Here is a 22,415-nt window from a genome sequence, read left to right on the forward strand (position 1 = left end):
AGGAGTTCAAATGAGGTCTAGATATGGCCAGGATAGATGAAACTTGCAGATGGAGAATTTTAAACATAATAATAGTAATAAAAGATAGCTTTCTTTGAAAGGAGTTACATAATTTTATAAAAGACAAATTTCTTTTTCTAATTGTTTGGGGCTCTTAAAAAATTAGTAGTTGTGTACTTGATTTAAGAATCAAGAAGGGGAGAGAAGATTGTCTTCAACTAGGGAATGTTGGTTGATTCAGAGAATGTGTTTTACTAGCCTCTGTTGATCTGTAGTATTTATTTTTTTCTCCCATATCAAAAGTTTAGTAATCAGAATCTTTATAAGGGCTTAAGTAGAACTTTTATTTTTACAGACTGTTCTTTTAAAAGTTGAGTGTACTAAGACTCAAACCTTGAACTATCTTTGACCCTCACTGAAAGAGAAAAAATTCATTGTATGTGGCAAATAGAAATACTGGTTTGGATCTAAAAAAAATAAACATTAACATGACTTTTGTTTCTATTCAAGTTACTGTTGTTGTGCCAATTTTATAATAATAGACTTTCTCTCTGACTCTCTCTACCCTTATTTTTCTAAAGGTCACTTCTGTTGTACACATCTTCCGAATTATTAAATTTCCCAAGTAATTGTAATCCAAGGAGCCTTTTGTCAGTAACACTGAGAAGACAAATGCCAGTTCATAAGGAGTTCTCTGTGAACTTCTCCCTGATCTTTATATCAGGATTTGGCTGTTAATGGATTTGTCCGTTAGAGATTCATTTTGCTATTGGTAGGCCTGATTAAAAAAAAACAAACAAACTGGAAATTCTTTTTTTTTTAGATTTTATTTATTTGACAGACTGAGATCACAAGTAGGTAGAGAGGCAGGCAGAGAGAGAGAGGAGGAAGCAGGCTCCCTGCCGAGCAGAGAGCCTGATGCGGGACTCAATCCCAGGACCCTGAGATCATGACCTGAGCCACCCAGGTACCCCCAAACTGGAAATTCTTGAAAAAATAGTTAAATCTTGTTCTGACACATGCACATGCTAGTAGTAGTTATAAAACCATGAAGCCAGTTCTTGAGTCCTTACTGGGTTGTATCCACAGTAGCATATAGTAAACTAATAAATTGTTTTGGAATGGTAAATTATATGATTGAGTTTTGGGGGTTCAGTTTTTCTCTTAAGTTTGATTTAGGGAGAGTAAGTGGCTCTTCCTTGAGCATATAGTGTCGTGGAGGTAGAAAACAACCCAGAAATTGTGCAGCGTATGTAGGAGGAGATGTGAACATTTTATCCCAAGAAATAGACAACATGCATGGGATTAAGAGAATATTATAAAATCTTTGAATCTGGAATGAGTAGTGTAGTAAGGGATAAACGTGGGGAGGAGGTAGGGTTGGTAGATTAAGGCATTAGAATTTCAGTAAATATGTGTCAGTTTGCTATTATTGGAAATTTGGGAATGAATCGGCTATTTAGCTGTGTCTGTACATCGAGGAGAGGACAGTTTTCTTTTGCTCTTATTTTTGAGGGACCATCTGGTAGAAAGTACAGCCCAAGAAGTCCTTTTGCAACATTTTCTTGAAGGCTTAACGAATTTGAAAGACTCTGGAATGGAAATGATTGACTAGGTCCTGTGTGCATGTGTTGATGGTACCTTTGCAATGGCTGTGGGCCTGGAGGGTTTGCTGGGGATGAGTAGAGAGTGCTTTCGGAGGAAAGGTACAGGGGCTGTACTGGGTACTAGTGGAGCGAGGTGGAGTATGTCGAGGGAGTTAGGCAGAAGAAAGGCAATTGACCTTTTTTGAGTGTTTACTTTATGCCAGGCACTGCCCTAATGTATTTTCAGTTAGTTAATGCTAACAAAAGATCTGAAATGCAGATATTTTCTCCATTTGATACGTGAAGAAATGGAGGCACCAAGTGGTTATATTATTTACCCATAGTTCAACCCTTAGTAGGTAGACTGGTATTTGAACCTAAATCTGTCCAAATCCAGAGCCAGTTCTCACTGTCTCTCTGTCTCTGTGTTGAAAGCAGTTGCAGCTGGGAGGGTAGACTGGCACATGGGTGGATGGCACGTGCTTTTGCCATTTGCCTCCCTGGACTAGGGGTGCTGTGGTGCAAGGGTCTGGCCTCTGGGGTCCAGTAGGCTGGGTTTGTGAAAATCCTGGCTCTGCGGCTTTTTCCATTTGTAATCTCGGGTGAATTACTTAACCTTTGTGAGTTTTAGCAATCTCATCTGGTGAGGTAGGGTTAATGATACAAACAAATCTCTTAGAGTTACTTGGAAGTTAAAATGAAATAATATCTGAAGCTTTAACACATATTACTTCCTGTCACTTCTTTTTTTTCCTTTTAGACCCATCTTTCTGTCTCTCAGTTGTAACATAGGTCTGCATAGGTCTCTTTGGTATGGAATTTGGTCATATTCTCTCTCCTTTTTTAAAAGAAGGTTATATTTTGCTTCTTTCACTTGTAAGGACCCATTTTAATTAAGAACAATCTGCCAAGAGAGTCTTTGATTTTTCCCTCCCACCTAATCAGGAATTGTGTGAAATTTCTAAGGGTTTTTGTCCCTCCTCCTTCTCCCTGTCTGGATTCCTTGGGACTGACATCATAGACATGGAGGAGTCTCTGACCTTTGAAAATTCTTGACAGTCTTGAATGTTGTGGTTTTCCAGTGAGTTTTGGGAGGAGTTGGAGGGGACTCAGGCACAGCTGTAGTGCATCACTAGGACTGGGAGAGGGTATAGTGTGAGAATGTGGATGCTTGGGGATGTAGTAGATGAGAAAATGTAGGGTCAGTAGTTTCTCAGGCATTTTAACTATTATTATAATAGTTATCCATAATCAGTATTTAATTTTGGGTCATCTTTCTCCGTTACTAAATAGTTGGGCATGCAGAGCATGCAGACTGATTGTAATGTTAGTCTGAGTTAATGTTTAGGAAAAGAAACTTGTTGCAAATAATGTCATATAACAATCTTAAGCAAATGTCTTTGAGATGAGCCATTTTTTTAGACCTGCCTGTTTACAACACTGATGATCTGATCATCATCGATACTGGTGTGTGTGTGTGTGAGTGCATGTTTGTGCGCATGGTGGGGTACTATACAAATACAATTTAGTTTACTTGAACAAAAACTGAGTGGTGCTTGGGTTTTAGGGATACAGGATGAGCAAGATAAAATTCCTGCCCTCAAATTGCTCATGGTTTAGTGGGGGAGATAAATGTGTAAATAAACACAAGTACTCTGTGGTGTGTAAATAAAATCACAGGTGTAATAGCAGGTGCAGCAGCAAGGAGGAAGAGAGCAATTTAAGTTGGGAACCCAGAGAAAGTTTTGCAAATGAGGTGGTACTCAGGGTAGTTTCATAGAGGTAAGAAATCACTTGCTAGACCACAAGTCATTCCAGGCAGCAGGAACAACAAGGGCAAAGGAACTGAAATGTGAGCACATGGTGTACCTGGGGAATTACCAGGACAGAAGGGGGAATGGTGGCAGGGGAATGAGGCTGGAGAGTTAGGCAGAGCCAGATTGTGAAGGGATCTGATGCTTTAGTCATTGAAGAATTTAGAGCCTGGAGCTATAAGGCCTATTTGCATTTTAGATTGATCAGTCTCCACAGCATCCAATGCCTGGAGAGAGGAAGGGGGAGAAATTAGGAAGCCATTTCCTGGAGTCCAGGTTATAAAAACTTGAGAGAATAAAATATTTTTAGCTTACGAAGAGTGTGGGATGGATTTAAGAAATTGTAAAGGTGAAATGAGTAGTCCTTCTTAAAGGACTGTTTGTGAATGAGAATAAGGTAAAAGAGAATTCCAGGGTGGCTCCCCGGCTTTTGTGACTTGGCTAAGAGGACGGATGATGGTACCTTTTGCTAGAATAGGCAACACTGGAAGAGGGGTAGTTTGAAAGGGGGAAGGGCAGAGATGAGAGAATGAGCTCATGCTTTTAACATGCTGAGTTTGAAGTGCATATGGGATTCCTAGGTGAGCTGGAGAGTTTGGGGCTGTGAATACATTTTGAAGTCATCAGCATTTGGTGTTCAGGGGCATGAATGAAATTCTCAAGGAGATGATATGAATTAAGAAGATGGAAGGCCTGAGGTAGAACCTTCAGTGCACTAACCATTGGTTAGGAAGAGGAGTCCACAAAGGTGACCAAGACATGGAGCCAGAGAGGCAGGAAGAGTGATAAGTATCACGTGCTACAAAGAGATCATTTTAGATAAGCAGTAAGGAGAATTGTGATCTTATTGTAAGTCAGTGCCATTCTTCTTCAATAGAAGCCCATTTTGGTAGGATGAGCACTGCATCTAGAGGAGAAAGTAACATGTGAATGTTGATTTTAGGGAGTTTTACAGGGTAGAGGAGAAGAACAGCTGGCAGGTAGGAACAGGGGAGTCAACCTAAAGGAACTCCTCTTGCTTTGTTTCATATTTTTTTCTATGAAGTTGAAGGCAAGGCCATGCATCAGGAGTTAGGGAGTGATAAGAGCTGAGTAGAAGAATACTGGAGGTGTGGCATAGTAGCTGAGAACATTAGTTGACTTGTCCCCAAGTTAAGCAGAAGGCAGCAGTGTCCCATGGAAAGTAATGAGACTGACTGCCATTTATTTGTAGTTGGGTTCCTCTGCATGATTATTTGATCTTATCTTGCTTAGTAGGCCCAGGTAGTAGCAGAGAAGTTGAGTGTGGGAGGCATCAGGTTGGACAGATGAAATAGAAGAATAGTGGAACTAGTTTTTTATTGGAAAATAAGTGATCAGTCAGGGGGCTCACATTCAGTTAGGCAAGAAGGGACAAAGTGGCATCTAATCCACTTTTTTCCCCTCAGTCGTCACTGCTTTCCAGCTCACCATCGTGTCCCCTAGTCTAGCTCACCATCCTGTCGTTGCAATAATTTCCACTTGTGTTCCTTCCATGCTCTTCTCACTACAACCAGGGGGATCTTTTAATATTTCATGTCTGATCATGTCCTGCCCCTATTTACAACAGTGACTTACATCAATGGCTTTTCATTATCTTTAGGATAAAATTCCCATGTTTAGTAGGGTCCAGCAGGCCCCCCTCTTAAATCTCATTTTGTACCATTCTCACCTCTGTGTTTTTTCCTGACATAGAACGTTGATATATGTTTCTTCTGCTTGGAGCATTCTTTCTTTCCCAGTTTGTCCCTCCAATTCCTACTCATTTTTTTGTCCTTAGATGTAATATCACTTCCTTGGGAAAGCTTTTTCAGACTCCCTGTAGGAGATCACACCCACCTCTCCAGCATTTCTTTATTACAATTTTCTGTGATTTTTTTTTTTTCCTCCAGACTGGAATCTTTTTGAGGATAAAGATTATATCTGTCTAGTTCACTGTTGTGTTTCTAGTCTTGGTCATAGTGCACCTAACACATAGTAGGCACGCCATGGTTTTTGTTGAATTGTGAACAAAGTAGTTAAGGAATTGGATGACTTGGTCTGAGGTGAGGATATATTGAGTTAAGATAGCAGGTTTAGGGGCGACTGGGTGGCTCAGTGGGTTAAGCCTCTGCCTTCGGCTCGGGTCATGATCTCAGGGTCCTCGGATCGAGCCCAGCATCGGGCTATCTACTCGGCGGGGAGCCTGCTTCTCCTCTCTCTCTGCCTACCACTCCACCTACCTGTGATCTCTGTCTGTCAAATAAATAAATAAAACCTTTGGAACAACAGAAAAAAAAAAACCTTAAAAAAAAAAAAAAGATAGCAGGTTTAGTAGTAGAAAGGGAAAGCTGGAAGGAAGATGAGACTGTAGCCAAAGTAAAATTTTGGATGTTGAAAATATAGAGGTGTAGTAGTTTAGGAGATGGCAGAGTCCAGGACTGAGGTGCTGGAGTGGAGATGAAGGTCTTTGCATTTGGTGAGATTATGAAACTCTTACAGCAGAAACATTGGATGGATGGTGTAGGTGGGTGTTGAATTTGCTGAGGAAAATGGTAGGATTTAAAATGAGGGCAATATAAGGCAGGCGTCTAAGTCTTTAATACATATAAGAGATAGGCACAGCCCTTTCCTATGTGAAAGAATTCAGTGGGTAAGAATCAGTCCTGTTTTGGGGTAATGCCCTAGTGCCTTTGGGGGCGGTGTGGTATAGTAGAGCATGTGTCCAAAATATCTGGGTTCAGACTTTGGACAACGCATCCGACTTTTCAAGCCTTGTTTGTTTCTCTGTTAACACATTTTTATGTGAAGAAATGCTTTCTCTAATCCTTGTCTATGCAAATGCCATCATTCTTGGGTGTGGTTTTATTGTTCTGGAGAAGAAGAACACAGGCCATGATGTGGAAGTCACAGAGGGGGGTGGGCTGGTGATTTAATTTAGAAAAGTATTTTGTAATGATTAGGTCTGTTCAAAGTAAGACGGACATGGTGGCAAAGGAATGAGTCCTCCATCAAGGCTTGTATCTATGTGAAGACTGGGTGATTTCTCGGTCAAGAGATGTAAAAGAAGGATTTCTGCTTGGGGGCAGACACTGAATTAAGTAATCACTAATGTCTCATCCAGTTGGAGGACTGGAGGGTTTTGCCCCCAGTTGAGATTTGTCTAAACACCATTCAATCAACAGATGTTTGAGTGTCTCCTCTGTTTTGTTTGAAAGTTTAAAAGCCAGTATTTTCTTTTTTTTTCTTCCTGTGTGCTGAGACAGAGCCAAGGACTGTGTGTTTTAGTCCATGTTGTGACTATTTCCCGTTTGGATTTTGAGAAGTGCCAGCCAAGTGTTGGTGGTGACGTAACAGAAGCCACTGTCCTCACCTGCTGGGTGGGGTTCGGGTGGAGCCTGTGGCCTGCACCTGGAGGCATCAGATAGAAGAATGAATGTGCTGCCAAGAAGTTTGGTTTAGTGCTTTGAATTTTTTGGCAAGTCATTCTAGATAGTTTTGGATCTCTGAATTACTTCTCAAAAATAATTTTTTGAAGAAAGACCTACTGTATTGGCAAATGAGGTCTGTGATGCTGTGACATTGATGGTTTTTTTTATTGGCCTGTGTCTGGCTGGGAAATTGCCTACGTGCCCATGGCTTAATCAACTCTTCTCTCTTCTGCTGAGCATCTTTTTTCTGATTGCTATTTGTCTGCTTACTGTATACCTCCCACAGTCTTTCCAGAAAGTTATTAAAGTGGCTTTACTGAGTTCCTTTGAATATTTTTTTTTTTTAAAGAGAGAAGATTGAAATTCATTTTGAAGCTATGCTCTTGGTCTTGGATTAGTCATACTTTCAAGTTATTTGGGCTGCAGTCATCTCCTGTGACCTCTAAGAAGTGACCGAAATGGGCTTGGAGAAGAAGTTCTTGCTTGTATTAGGGGAGGGAGAAACCATTCATTCATTTATGAATTCTGAAGGAATTTAATTCTTAAGTATAAAATGAAAGGAACTAGTTTATTTTATAACTTGACATTTTGAATTTGAGGTTGTTAGGCCAAAAGTTTCCATGAATTGGCAGCATTTTCTGACAATTAGGATATTGAAATGGAAGGAAATTAGATATCGATAATACACAGACTAAAAGAGAATGTCAGGATCATGGTTTATGAGGCTATAGTGAACAGGAAAAGTTCATTTTTTAAACCTGGGAAGGATCTGAGAGGTCATCGAATACAAGTCTAGGATAAACAAGAGGCACCTGAAACCCTGTAAGTAATTGGACCAAAGCCACCAGGCTAACGTATATAGGTGTAGGTAAAAATCTTACGATACAGGCATGATGGAACTAGTGACAGTACAGATGTCTCTTCAGAAAAGAGTTTCTGGGGGCGCCTGGGTGGCTCAGTGGGTTGAGGCCTCTGCCTTCAGCTCAGGTTATGATCCCAGGGTGCTGGGATCGAGCTCTGCATTGGGCTTTCTGCTGGGCGGGGAGCCTGCTTCCTCCTCTCTTTCTCTGCCTGCCTCTCGGCCTACTTGTGATCTCTGTCTGTCAAATAAATAAATAAAATCTTTAAAAAAAGGAAAGAAAAAAGAGTTTCTGAAACGGAGAAATGGATTGGGACCATGGAAGACTTAGAAATTGAGGGTGATAGGAAGTCTGAAAGACCCTAGAATTTCTCATTTGCCAAGTTAAACCGAAAATGGATTGGTTTGGTGCTGGCTGGTGTGGAGGTTCCCTTAGTCATTTAATCATTTACTCATCAGGCGTTTATTGACTGCCTGCAGTGTTGTAGGTGCTGTGCTAGGTGCTAGGTGTCGGGGCTACAGATATGACCAAAACACGTCCCTGCACTCAGATTAGTGACTTCCTGGTTTTATGACCCACAAATCGTTGCTCTTTATTTGCTTAATATTTCTAAGGAATGCAGAAAATCAGGATATGATCATACCACCAAACAAGCTGTGTCATGGGATTGGAGGAGGTCTGAAGAAAAGGGATCTGAGTCACCCTTAGACTTCAGGTTGTTTAGGAGGAGCTGTTTCTGCAGTCACCTGAGTCACCTTTTACCTTTGAGAATTCTACTTTTGGTCTTCTCTAAAAGGCGAGGGATTGGTGGTTGTGGCGGGGCAGGTGTGTTATGGTTGCTTTGGGATCAGGCCCTCTTTTCCAGAGAACCCGTCTAATGTGGTAGAATTGGTCAGAGATTGTTCTTCACTCTGTTATTGCTTCCTCAGCTGGGACTGCTAACTTTAGAGGAATGTGGATTGGTGCCAGGCTATCAGGTCAGGGACAGAGTTTCTGCCAAAGTCAAGTCTGAAAGAAGAGATCTTTTTCAGGTGAACTTTACTTGGCTCACTTGTCCGCAGTGGAGAAAGGCATATTTCCTGGGTTCATGAAATTAGTGGGCAAAAATTAACTTTCGTGTACCTTGGAGATCTCCACTCTGCTTTGTGTAAAAGCTTATTTTATTTTGAGTAGTTTAAGCTTAATCAGCCTGCTCCTTCCATGTCCTCAGCGAGCCTCAGAACACTAGTCAACTCTAAAGTTTTTCAGTGTATAGTATTCATTTGTTCATTTATCCATTCATTCAGCACATATTTACTGTGCCAAGTGTTACATGCTGAGGACACAGTAATGAACAAGACACACAAGCATTGAACTTTCAAGAAACTGACGTATTAGAGGGGGAGCCTAGACAGCAATCTATTAAAATAATTTCAGGTTAAATCAAGTGCCGGCAAGGAAATAAACAAGGTGGGGAGTTCTTCAGGGTGGTAGTCTGCTGCTTTCTTCCATTAGCTTAGATAAGCAAACTAATGGATGGAAACGGAATACTCTAGAGAGGTAGAAGAAAAGCATTATACTCAGAATGACATTAGGTCTGTGATTAATTTAGTAGTTTAAGAAATTAATGAGGGGGGTCACTGGGAGGCCCAGTGGGTTAAAGCCTCTGCCTTCTGCTCAGGTTGTAATCCCAGGGTGCTGGGATCGAGTAATCCCAGGGTGCTGGGATCGAGCCCCGCATCAGGCTCTCTGCTCAGCAGGGAGCCTGCTTCCCCCTCTCTGCCTGCCTCTCTGCCTACTTGTGATCTCTGTCTGTCAAATAAATAAATAAAATCTTAAAAAACAATTAATGAGGAATTAGGAAACTAAATGTTGCTCTTCATAATAAATTCAGCTGAAATGAATGAACCAGGATCGTTTATCCATTTGGTGAGGAAGCTGCTGAAATTGGGCTGTGATCATCCTATTTCAGTGTAATTTGAGCCTTATGTGTTTATTTCCTCCTCAGGTGGAGGGCTGAATTTTGATCTATGTCCACCCTACCTCAGCTGCCTGAAAGTACTTAATGATCACATGACCCTGGATATGGATGCTGTCTTGTCAGATTTTGTCCGTTCCACAGGCGCAGAGCCTGGGCTGGCCCGAGATCTCCTGGAAGGTAAGGAGTCACGAGGGGAAAGATGAGAAGAGAGAAAGTATAATACAATGTTTATTGTTAGGATGACTTGGAACATTTAAAGGTGATCAGAAAGATACTTTGTGTGTGGCAGGCCTTACATTTAAGTTGCTTCTAATAATCCACCTATGTGTGACTCACCATAATTTTAAAATGCAGAAATCCCCTTTCACCTTGAATTTTTGGTGTAGCTTTCTCCGTTGTGAATGTATGCTCAGGTAGTGTAAGTGAAATTTTATATTAATCCACTAAAAGTACAATTCTGTATCTGTAAGTCTTTTTCTTTACATATAAATGACTTTAGGATCATTTGTGGCTTTGTTTCTTTCTCTAATTTGTATAGGTGACTCTGTGTAGAGTGAATTAAGTTAATGTTTTTATTTTGCTACCTTTATTTACTTAAATCTGTATGTACACATAAGTGTGAACATTCTGATTTTAAGGTCTTTAAGGCTTGGAATCAAGTCAGTAGAATTCTTTGTTTGGAGTCATAATTAACAGATGTTTTTTGAGGATGGAAATATATAATGACACAGATCACTAAGCCTGAAGAGAAATGGAAGATCTGGGTTTAGACTCCAGTTTGCTAATCCAGTAGGACTCTGCCCTTGACTGGCATTTTGGTTTTATTTCCTACTACCTTCTCCTCCTTATGCTTCTGCCTGGCCCAACTTGTCACCTTTCCCTGGTCATATTAAGTTGTTTTCTAAGTCTGCAGTGTTCCTTCCTTCATTATTCTCCTGAAATTCTCCTCATCCTTCAGGATTCAGCTCAAATGCCTCCTCTTCCTGTAGTAACGTGTGTTGAATGCTGTATGTGTGAAGTACTTGAGATATATTATTATTATTATTATTTTTTTATAAAAGATTTTATTATTTGACAGAGAGAAATCACAAGTAGGCAGAGAGGCAGGCAGAGAGAGAGACAGAGGAGGAAGCAGGCTCCCTGCTGAGCAGAGAGCCCGATGCGGGACTCGATCCCAGGACCCTGAGATCATGACCTGAGCCGAAGGCAGCGGCTTAACCACTGAGCCACCCAGGTGCCCCAAGATATATTATTTTATTCTTATAGTCACTCTACAATATAAGTTTTATTATCCCACTTTCATAGTTTTAAAAACTGAGGTTCAGAGAAGTTAAGTGGGATTTGAGATCAGGCGATCTGATTTCAGAGGCTGGCTCTTAACATTTATATTACAGTTAATATTTGTGTGATCTCTTTCTCTCTCACACACATGTGCATACATTTCTGTGCTATGAAGGAAAGGTTGAAGGTACTATACGAGTGTAAGAGATAAACCTAATTTAGATACAGGGTGCAGAAAGGCCTTTCTAAGGAAGTGACATTTGAGCTAAACCCAGAAGGGTGGATGGGAGTAGCAGCAACACTAAAGGGACAGAGAAGAGAGTGTTTGTTGATATGAGAAGCTTACACAAGGACCCAACGTGAAAGAGTTTGGCACTGGGTACGAAGAGTGAGGCAAGAGTGATAGGAAATGAGTAGAAAAGGCAGGAAGCAGAATTTGGGGCCCTTTGTAGACTGTGGTAAGGAGTTTAAATGTCATTCCGTGTTTAGTCGGAAGCTGGTGAAGGGTTGTAATCAGGGGAGTGATGTGATGGGATTTGAATTTTCGTTGAAGGATATGAAACAAATTGGATTGTGGCCAGAGAAGTGATCAACCCAGTTAAGACTGTTGCTACAGTTGAGGTGAGAGATGGTGGGGGCCTGAACTACTATAGTGTCAAAAGGGAGAAAAGTGGATGGATTTAAGATAGAACTTAGAAGGGAAGTCAAAGGGCCTGATCTTCATTTTCTCCCTGCTTCTGTCTTTATCTCTTGCTTTTCCCTTTAAAAGTTAACTTTGGTGTAAAGAACGAATTCGAAAGGGGACATGCTAGGGGAAGAGAGACTAGCTGAACCTCTCCCAAAGACCAGGGAACAATCTTGAGGGCCTGCGTGGGCACAGTAACAATAAAAATGGACAAGAAAGAACAGATTTGAGAGATGTTTCATGAGTACAAACACTGACTAGATAATGAGGGCAGACAAGTAGTTGGGTCTGAGTAGTGAGGAACTGCATTTTCTGGTGGAATTTTCTGGCCTGAAGGGCTTTTGATACCATTACCAATTTGAGGAATAGAGAAAGAGAAGATGAAGCAAGTCCTAGGAAGGAGAATGATGGACATTCAGTTTTGGACAAGTTGGCTATTAGGAGCTGATTTTAAGGAGTTTACCACACAACTGCAAATACAGAGCCAATGTTCAATACATGTTCTGTATTTCCAACTGTGTGGTAAACATTCATTCATTTATTTGTTGAGTCAGGACAAAAGTCCTTCATTTTTCAACAGATATGTATTGAGTAGCTACTGTGTGTCAAGTTCTAGGTGCTGAACAAAACAAAACAAAACAAAAATTCCAGCCCTTATGTTCTAGCAGGAAAAACAGTCAATAAATAATAAACATGATAACCAAATCATTGTAAAGTGTGTGTTAAGGTGTGAAGTGCTATGGGAAATGATGAGGCAGGTTGTAATTTTTACTTGGGTAGTTAAGGCAAGCCTTGTTAAGAATGTGACATTTGAACAAATATCTGAAAGAGTTGAGGGATTGTCTGTGTAGATAAATTGGGAAGAGAGCCTTCTAGGCAGCGCGGAGATTGTTGGAAAGGCCATAGGTGGGAGCAGTCTTAGCATGTTTGTAGGAACAGTAAAGAGGCCAGAGCCACTGAAGTGGTGTGAGCAAAGGGAGTTGGAACAAGTGGTGAATGTAATGGCTCAGAAGTAAATTCATCAGGTATTAATGATTCATACAGCTTAACTGGAAAATCAGTAATAACAAGATATCACAGCAACAGCAATAAAGACATATATAAAACTTTATGTGGGGGCGCCTGGGTGGCTCAGTGGGTTAAAGCCTCTGCCTTCGGCTCAGGTCATGATCCCAGGGTCCTGGAATCAAGCCCCACATCGGGCTCTCTGCTCCGCAGGGATCCTGCTTCCTCCTCTCTCTCTGCCTGCCTCTCTGCCTACTTGTGATCTCTGTCTGTCAAATAAATAAATAAAATATTAAAAAAAGCAAAAAACCACTTTCTGTGTATCAGTGCTTTTAATTCATTTGATCTTCATAACAGTCCTACATGGAATCATCTCCAGTTTCACAGCCAGGGAAATTGAAGCACAGAGAAAAGGCTGGAGAAATAGGCCAGGTCATAGAAAGTCTTGAATGTCAGACACAAGGGCCTAGAATTTACTCTGTAGGCAGTGGCAGGCAGTTAGCAGTTTTGATTCTGGAACTTAAATGAACAGAACAGAACTGAAACAGAACAGAACTGTGCTTTGGAAAGATTTATCTCATGGGATACTTTAGAGTGGATCGGAGGTGGAACAGTGGATGATAGGAATTGAACTGAGGGGGTAGCAGGTGGAATAGAATAGAAAGAAATGCGAACAATCATATAATATATTATTTACAGAATAATATAACTGGAGAAAGCAACAGAAAAATCCAGTATGACATTTAGGGTCTTCTCTTCAGTAGAGTAGTGATTCTTAAATTTGGGGGCAGTTAACAGTTCCTTTTGGTAATCTGATGAGAGCTGTCAGCTCTTTTTCTTTATATACCTTTGTATATAGTTCTGTATGGTATAGGACATTATAGTGCATGCATGTCTAGGCTAAGCACTCTCTGGATCTCAGAATCAAGAGACTTGGGCTTTAGTCACACATCTCTGTGGTGCAAGCTAGCTGTGCATTTGGGCAAGTCACTACTTTAGGCTTCCTCTGTTTTATCTGTGGCCTCTGTGGGCCCTTTCAGATCAGAGACACAAATTTTCAATGCTCACAGAACTGACTTAGGAAGGACAACAAGTAAATAAAGAAATTGTGGTATTACAGACTGAAGTATTAATGAAGAAAATTAGGAACAGGAGAATGGTGGAAATGCGCATGAATTTTGCTTGTTAGTTTTGAGAGGGTGGTTTGAGTGATTGTTTTATGTCTTTCCCCAGTTTCCCTGTACTCTGAGTACCCATTTCATTTTTTGCTTTGTCTCCTGCCAGGAAAGAATTGGGACATGAGTGCTGCCCTCAGTGATTTTGAACAGCTACGTCAAGTCCATGCTGGGAACCTGCCCCCACCCTTTAGTGAAGGGAGTGGTGGTTCCAGGACCCCTGAGAAAGGGTTTTCAGATAGAGAGTCTGCCCGCCCTCCCCGACCCACCCTGCAGCGGCAGGATGACATCGTTCAAGGTACTGGGGTAACTGAGGGCTGTTTCTGTAGGCGGGAGTAGAAAGGAAGTGAGGGGACTGCTAAATGGAGCCATCTTTTGGAGACGCTCCTATTCTTCTCCCCGCTCCCCTGACAAACTGTTCAGAGGTGGCCTCAGTCTATTTCGGTGCAGGAGCCCCACACTGTCCCACTGTTTCTTGAGTATTCCCCTCTGTGAAGGCCTTTTTCACATACGGAGAGGGAAATGGATAAAGGAGAACAATCTAGTTGTCGAGATAAAGTACATAAATGTAGAATTCAGAGGATCACGCCATCTACCTGTGAGGTTAGTATTTGCCAGTATGTATCAAAATTTTGAAATGCATGTATACTTTGACTTAGCAATTTGATTTCTAGGAATTTATCATATATGTGTATGTGCACGTGGAGATATCCTTTAAATAAATAGACCTCAGTGGGCACATACACATATGCAGCATAAAGCTTGAAAGTTAAAAGCTTGGAAACAATATTTAATGTCCATTAGTAGAGGGGTAGTTAAATAAAATCATTTATGTTGCAGAGTACTCGCAGCCACTGGAAAGAATTAGGTAGAACCTGCTGTTTTTAAAGTCTCTAAAATCTATTGAGAAGGGTAAGATGCAGTGCAGTTTATACAGTATGTTCTTATTTATGTTTTGAAAACATAAATTATTTTTAAAATGATTTTAAAAGCTATACGGGCTTAAAAAAAAGATTTATTTATTTATTTTAGAGAGCAAGAGAGAGAGAGAGAGCACGCACAGGGGGAGGGGCAGAGGGAGAGGGAGAGAGAGTCCCAAGTAGACTTCACTCCAAGTGCAGAGCCCAATGCAGGGCTCTATCTCATGACCCGGAGATCACAACCTGAGCTGAAACCAAGAGTCCATCGCTTAACTGACTGAGCCATCTGGGCGCCCAAAGCTATGTGTGTTTTTATGTGTATAAAAAATTCTAGAAGGATCCAAAAGGTTGCCTCTGGGGAAGGAATCAGAAATTTTGAATAAAGGGGAGATTTCTTTGTAATACTTTATATCTTTTGTTAATGTTTTGCTTTTTTACCATGGGCTTATGATACTTTTTAAAATACCTAAAAAAATTGTTTAAAAAATAACATCACTATAAAATAACTTTAGACAACTCTTGTATGCCATCTCTGGCAAGTACAGGATTAAGAACTACTTCCCAACACAATTTTTAGCTTTCGATAATCTTTATATATAAATTCAAGTCATGCAAATGGATTGTAATATGACACTGGGCAGATTATGATCACAGACTATGCCTAGGTGGCTAAGTTGGTTGGGCATCTGCTTTTGGCTCAGGTCAGGATCCTGGGGTCCGGGGATCGAGTCCTGCATCCAGGACCGAGTCCTGGATCCAGGATCCAGGCTCTTTGCTCACTGGAGAGCCTGCTTCTCTGTCTGCCTGCCACTCCCCCTGCTTGTGCTCTCTCTCTTTAACAAATAAAATCTTTAAAAAAAAAATAATTTGGGGCACTGTGTACATTACTGTCTTTTTCTAATATATTGAGAATGACTGTACCTATACATTTCTGACAAATATGAATCCAGAGAAGTTGTAGTAAATAATGTAAATAAATGCTATTAATGGTAGATAAGAAAGTTTCCAGATGTATAAGATTTATCATTACTTTTTTTTATGATTATTTATTCGTGAGAGAGAAAGAGGCTGAGGCAGAGGGAGAAGCAGGTTTCCTGCTGAGCAGAGAGCCCAACGCAATCCTCAATCCCAGGACCCTGGGATCATGACCCGAGTGAAAGGCAGATGCTTAACTGACTAAGCCACCCAGGCACCCTTATCATTAATTTTGTATAATGGAAAGTCTTTCCTATATTCTCCAAAACTGTGAAAATTATCAGAGTGATTATTTGATGCAGTGTAGCAAAATGAAACCCCATTTCTCTTATTGCCTCTTTTTCCTATCAGTGACCAAGTTGCCAAATGAATGAGTCCCTGTTATGTTGGGAAATGGAAGTGAAAGAAGACAGAGTCATGGGGAGAAGTTCAGGCAAATTTTTTAAAAAGGGTGGAAAGAGGAATGTATAGTTGGTGCTAATATAAGTGCCTGCAAAAATACTACTCTCCATATTTCCCCACTTCTATTTGGATTTAGAAAGAGGGTTGGGAAATTTGGTAGCTAGTTGGACTCACAGTTTTTCCCTGCCTTGTCAAGGGGTAATCATCACACATGAGTGGAATGTTCTCTGGGCTGTGTATGTTCTAAGGTAACTCCGTTTCTCATTGCAGAAAAACGCCTGTCTAGGGGCATCTCCCACGCCAGCTCCAGCATTGTTTCCCTGGCCCGGTCCCATGTCTCCTCCAATGGTGGGGGTGGGGGGAGCAGTGAGCACCCCCTGGAAATGCCCATCTGTGCCTTCCAGCTTCCAGATCTCACTGTGTACAATGAAGACTTCCGCAGCTTCATAGAGAGAGACCTTATTGAACAGTCCATGCTGGTTGCCTTGGAACAGGCAGGTCAGTGAGTGCTCTTTTTCATGGGCTTTTCCCTCTGCTCTGCGCTGGTAGGCAGCCACATGGAGGGGCTGGCCTTGACCAGTAGCTTCTAGTTTAAGTCTGGGAGCTGACTGCAAAGTCATGAGTTGGTCAGATCAACATGTACTGAGCTAGGTGCTTCTTTTTGGGACACAAATTGGACACTTATTTTAAAAAATTATTTTTATTAACATATAATGTATTATTTGCCCCAGGGGTACAGGTCTGTGAATTGTGAGGCTTACACATTTCACAGCACTCACCGTATCACATAAAATTAGACACTTTACCCCAGAAATTTCCCATATGATGGAAGGGAAACCAGATATACACGTGAAAGGCACAGGAATTAGTACCTAAAAATCCATACATAGAGAAAAATATAGAAATAAATTATAATTGGCTCTGGAACACCCTTGTGACCAGAAAGAACCAATACTACAGATGATGCACAATGGTGATTAATTTAAAAGTCCCATTTGTTTACATGAGCTTTCCCCAAAGATTTATCTGCCTTTACAGTTAAATTTGTCTTAAATTACTGTTAAAATTAGTTAATATGGTGGGGCGAGGCTGCTTGAATTCTGGGAAAAGCTAATCAGGTGTTAAACTTCTTAGAAGAAAGGCTGGGGGCTGGTAGGTGGGGGCATGGGAAAGAAGCTTGCATTTTTCTTTTGCACTCTTCTATAGTAACTGTGTGCCTCTCTATACTTTTTTAAAAAGTTAGCAGGTTACCTAGCTAGTGAGATTATAGGTCAGTTTTTCTTTCTGTTGACTTTTCAGTAATTCAAGGAGACTTTGAAGTGTGATTCACAAAATATTTTCCTCATGTGAATAATGGGAAGACGGATGACTAGACAGAATCAAGGCTCATTTTCTAAGGTGTTTCATGTGCTATCTTGTTGCGCATGTCTTTAAAGTCCTACCACATATAAGCCGACATGCTGTCATATGTGCAGATGATACCTACGTGACCCTGTGAATACATGCTTTGGGTTGTTTTTCTTTTACTGATGATGGATTTGTGCTGAGCTTCATTGTTATGATGTTTACTAGTCTCCTGAGCAGAGTGAAGGAGTCAGACCAGGTGACCAACACAGATTTCAACCTATGACCTGGGCCCCATCATCTAACCCAGACTTGCTCAGTCTCAGCACTGTTGACATTTAGGACCAGATAATTCTTTATTGTGTGAGCTGCCTGTGCATTATATTTTGTTTAGCAATCTCTCTGGCCTCTACCTATTAGATGCCAGTAGCATCCCCCCACCAGTTGTAACAACCAAACATATTTCTAGATATTGCCAAATGTCCCCTTGGATATTGGTTAGATCAGGGGTCCCCATGTAAGAACTGCTGATCTCACCAATCATGTTCTTCAGGTTCTGATTGACTAGGTGTAAGTGAAGAAGATATAAGGAGTAGCAGTATTCTGGGTTGGCTTCCTAGGGGAGGCAAGTTTGGAGTCTGTTAGAGAGCTCGGGAAGTGGGAAGGGCTTTATGGATAATCTGCTCCTCTCCTTTTCCTCCTGTTTCTGTAGGGCGTTTGAACTGGTGGGTGAGTGTAGACCCTACCTGCCAGAGGCTGCTTCCTTTGGCAACTACTGGGGATGGAAACTGCCTCCTGCATGCAGCCTCTCTGGGTGAGTCTTGAAAATGGTGTTCCACACCCTCAGAAAGAAAGCAACAGAATTTAGATCTCATGTGCAGGATTTAATCCACTAACCTTGATCTTAGGCAGAAGTGATTGTATAGCATGCGTGTGTGTGTGTGTGTGCGTGTGCATGGGCGTGGGCATGCAGGAGGGGTTGGAAGAGAGCCCTGCCCTGGATTTTCAGTCTCTTGTTCAGGGAACATATGTAGAACCTAGGATTTAGCAGGGGTCCCACTTGGAGAGCTACCCTGCAGAAGTATTGAGCAGCAAATATGTAAGCAGGATAAAGCTCTATGTGTATATCATTCTCCTTAATATTTATTCTTTTGGTATTTAAAAAAGATGTTTTCATCAGTTTTTGTGAAATTTGTTAATTATAAAACTTATTTATAATTCAATATGTTTTTTGCCTTAGATTTTAAAAAAGTCCTCATTTTCCAACCCTCCCTCTAGCTTTGATGCTGATTGTCATGTGCCAGACCCATCTTTTCTGCTGCTACTCTGTATTTTAGTTTATTAGACTTGCATATTAATAAGGGGCTTTCTGTCAGGAGTTTGTAGGATGTGGTGTATCCCCCACTTGTAAGTTCTCGAAGTTTCTGAACCTCCAGAGTAGGAACATCTTTTCACCTCTCCCCTAAGTTACAGGGGTTTCTTTGAACCTGGCCTTAAGCCTGATTTCCATGCTACTAGGGTATGTGCATCATAATTAATAAAGGTAAGGTATCCTACTGTATGTTTCCTTGCCACAGGCATGTGGGGTTTCCACGATAGGGACCTGATGCTGCGGAAAGCTTTGTATGCACTGATGGAGAAGGGAGCCGAGAAGGAGGCATTAAAACGGCGCTGGAGGTGGCAGCAGACACAGCAGAACAAAGAGGTGAGGGAGTTTGGGTGGGAGCACCTTGTCCTCCAGAGTTGGCTATAGGAAATGTTCAGTGCGTACCAACAGGCAGTGTCTCCTGGTGCTTAATTGGTGGTACTCTCCTTGTAATCCTGGAAGTTGTAGGAAATGCAGAAGACACCACAGGGCCCATGCCTTTCTGATACAGTCCTGAAAACTAGCATGGAGAAGCTGAGACCCATAGAGGAGGCAGCTAACTATGTGCTTCTCCCTGAAAGATGCTCAGCAAGTCTCCAGTAGTAATCTTTTACAAAATAAGATCTGACAGGTCCACAGGATTTTTGTATTGTTTGGGGGTGTTTTGCTTATGATAATGCTAGACCAGTTTTTAAGGACTTAACGTTTTCTATTCTTTTTTTTTTTTCTTTAAAGATTTTATTTACTTACTTGACAGAGAGAGACAGATCACAAGTAGGCAGAGAGGCAGGCAGAGAGGGGGCGGGAGGCAGGCTCCGATGCCAGCCTTGATCCCAGGACCCGGAGACTATGACCTGAGCCGAAGGCAGAGGCTTAACCCTAAGCCACCCAGGCGCCCTATGTTTTCAATCTTATAGAAATGCTAAATGCTTAAAAATTCCGTTGGCTGTATATACTATTTGCTTTTCACATACCCTGTTTGTTTAAAAATTTTAAAAACATGCCTGTTAAACTGAGTTTGAATGGTACTTCTCAGAAATTTAGCAGATGTTGAGACTGCTTTTGTATAAGAAAGTAACAATAGACTGTTTGTACTTTCCATCCCCGTAACAAGGGTTGAGCTAACTATGGCCTGTGGGACAAATCCCACCAACAGTTTTATTTAAAAAAAAAAAAAAAAAAAGTTTTATTGGAACACAGCCCTGCCCATTCATTTATGTATGTTTGTTTATGTTTAGTGCTTGCCTTGTGGAGACTAGAACAGCAGCAGAGTCAAGTAGTTGCATGTGGCCCAAAAAATCCTAAAAGATTTACTAGCTACGGTTATGACGGAGCAATAAAAGAGTTTGCTGACCCCTCACTTTAATAATGACACTGTCGGGGCATCTGGGTGGCTCAGTGGGTGAAGCCTCTGCCTTCGGCTCAGGTCATGATCTCAGAGTCCTGGGATCGAGCCCCACATTGGGCTCTCTGCTCAGTATGGAGCCTGCTTCCTCCTCTCTCTCTGCCTGCCTCTCTGCCTGCTTGTGATCTCTCTCTGTCAAATAAATAAATAAAATACTAAAAAAAAAAAAATGACACTGTCCACTTACATAAAGATAACAGGTCTCCCTCTTTTCTCTTGGTTCTCGCTCTGTCTTCTGTGTTTATCTTGTGCTCTTTGTGAGTATCTGGTGGTTTTTTGCCATGTATATGGCTGGGTGCTCTAGCATAAATATGGGACTGTCTTTTCAGATACTGCCCTCTTTCTTTTCATCTTCTTTCTTGTCACCTTTTATTGCTCTGTCATAACTGGCCATTATATAGAACTAAGAGGTTTTTTCTTTTAAGTTATTAGAATTTTATATCCTGAAGATTAAAAACAAAGAACCCAATTGTTAAAATTGGGATGGTATTAAGCTCAGAATGGTGTGTTTGATCAGTTAGTCTGCTCCAGAGGGTTCCTGAGGGGAAATAAATGCACAGGGGCAAGGCCAAGTAGATGGCATTCTTTATTATTGCCAGGTCCCATGGCTTCCTGGTGAGCTGACCTGGACCTTGTGGAGAGCTTCTTTTGCTTAAACTAGAGCCAGCTGAAAATTTGCCTTCTTCACTGTTTAACTTACACCATCCCTAACCTTACATTTGACCACTCCACAGTCAAGAAAAGACCAAACTAGAGCATTCAGCTATTAAGTCAAAGTGACAGCAACAGTCAGAGAATGGGCATGCCCAATTCCAGCTCTTAAGCTATTGTAGTAATTTTAAAGATAGGGTTAGATTATTATGGATTTAGCTAGGAGACCTAGAAATACCCAAGTTCTGTTCTTGGTCAGCCACCTTTCCCCCTCAAAGTCCCCAGTGGAAATACATGCATAGAGAATAGCGGCTATCAAAGGAACACTTCTTTTGCCCAGCACATTAAAGGTTCCATACTGGAAATGTAGCCTAGAGAATTGTTTTAGTTGAGACTGTTTATGGCATTATACTGCACCTTGGGCATGAGAATAGAGGGAGGCGTGAGGGACTGTGGGGGTCTTCTTTTAATAAGGACCAAACACCACACAAACTAAATTGGTTTTGATTTCCCAGGCCTTGTTTTTTGTTGAAATTAGTGGTCAAGCCCAATGAGAATGGGGGCACCTGGCTGGCTCAGTAGATAGAACATGTGGCTCTTGACCTGGGAGGGTCATGAATTTAAGCCCCATGTTGGGTGTAGAGATTGTTTAAATAAATAAACAACAAAAAAATCAAACCAGTAGGGAAGGTTTCATGTTGGCAGGGTACGCCACCTAGTGGCTTTGTGTATGAAAACAGGAAGCTGAAATAGGTGAGAGGAAGAGTGACCAGAATGCCTAGTCCGTATGTACTGACCAATCAGTATATACAGTATATTTCAGTGTATTTCAATATTTAATTGAAAAGCTTCGATACAGCATTTTACAAAGAGAACATAGCTTTGTCTTTTTTTTATTATTAAAGTAAAATGTGGACACCTGGGTGGCTCAGTCCTGTAAACATCTGCCTTTAGGTCGTGATCCCTTGGTCCTGGGATCAAGCCTGGCCTTAGGCTCACTGCTTAGGGAGCTCCCCCTCTCCTCTGCCCTCTGCTCATGAGCTAGCTCTCAAATAAATTAATAAAGTCTTAAAAAAAAACATAAACTAAAATGTGCTTACAACAGCTCTTTAATTCTTCTTAAATTTTGCTGCTCATGCCCCTCACATTTTCAGTGTGATTCTTTCTACTGTCAGTGTGTGTTTAAGCCTTATAAACTCATTTAAATACCAGTGTAAGCTGAATACAATGAATAACATAGACTTGTCTGTCATATTACCATATACATCTTAAAGGCAAATGATATTGTTATGAGACTGACACACTACCTACTGCGCTAACGAGGCACCTGCAAATGATATTTTTAAATTGTTTGTACCACTTTTCCCATTCCTTTGATAAAAATTATAGTTTTACTCAGCATCTATTTATTAATTACTGATCATATCGTAGACACTAGCATATTGCCTGAAACATGGTCCCAGCCCTTAAGGGTAGTAGGAGGAGATGGACATGTAAATACATGATTGTACCAAAGTAATAGGTTACTTTGGTACTGTGATAAAGGCTGTATAGCAGT

General features: G+C 41.1%; 1 protein-coding gene across 2 annotated transcripts in view; it reads left to right on the forward strand.

Annotated features, from left to right (window-relative positions):
- OTUD7B (OTU deubiquitinase 7B) overlaps positions 1-22,415 on the forward strand; it is a 57,611-nt gene that overhangs the window by 22,437 nt on the left and 12,759 nt on the right. The window contains exons 1-6 of one of the 2 annotated variants that reach the window (XM_059135073.1): positions 9,688-9,825; positions 11,483-11,550; positions 13,904-14,092; positions 16,362-16,589; positions 18,148-18,249; positions 19,013-19,140. In XM_059135073.1, the coding sequence (XP_058991056.1) occupies positions 13,918-14,092; positions 16,362-16,589; positions 18,148-18,249; positions 19,013-19,140 (633 nt within the window). In that variant the 5' untranslated portion in view covers positions 9,688-9,825; positions 11,483-11,550; positions 13,904-13,917. Of the gene's footprint in view, positions 1-9,675; positions 9,826-11,482; positions 11,551-13,903; positions 14,093-16,361; positions 16,590-18,147; positions 18,250-19,012; positions 19,141-22,415 lie in introns of those variants that run through there. The other variant, XM_059135074.1, reaches the window with a different exon arrangement.

This window comes from Mustela lutreola, chromosome 10 (genome assembly GCF_030435805.1).
Source record: "Mustela lutreola isolate mMusLut2 chromosome 10, mMusLut2.pri, whole genome shotgun sequence".
Classification (NCBI taxonomy): Eukaryota; Metazoa; Chordata; class Mammalia; order Carnivora; family Mustelidae; genus Mustela; species Mustela lutreola.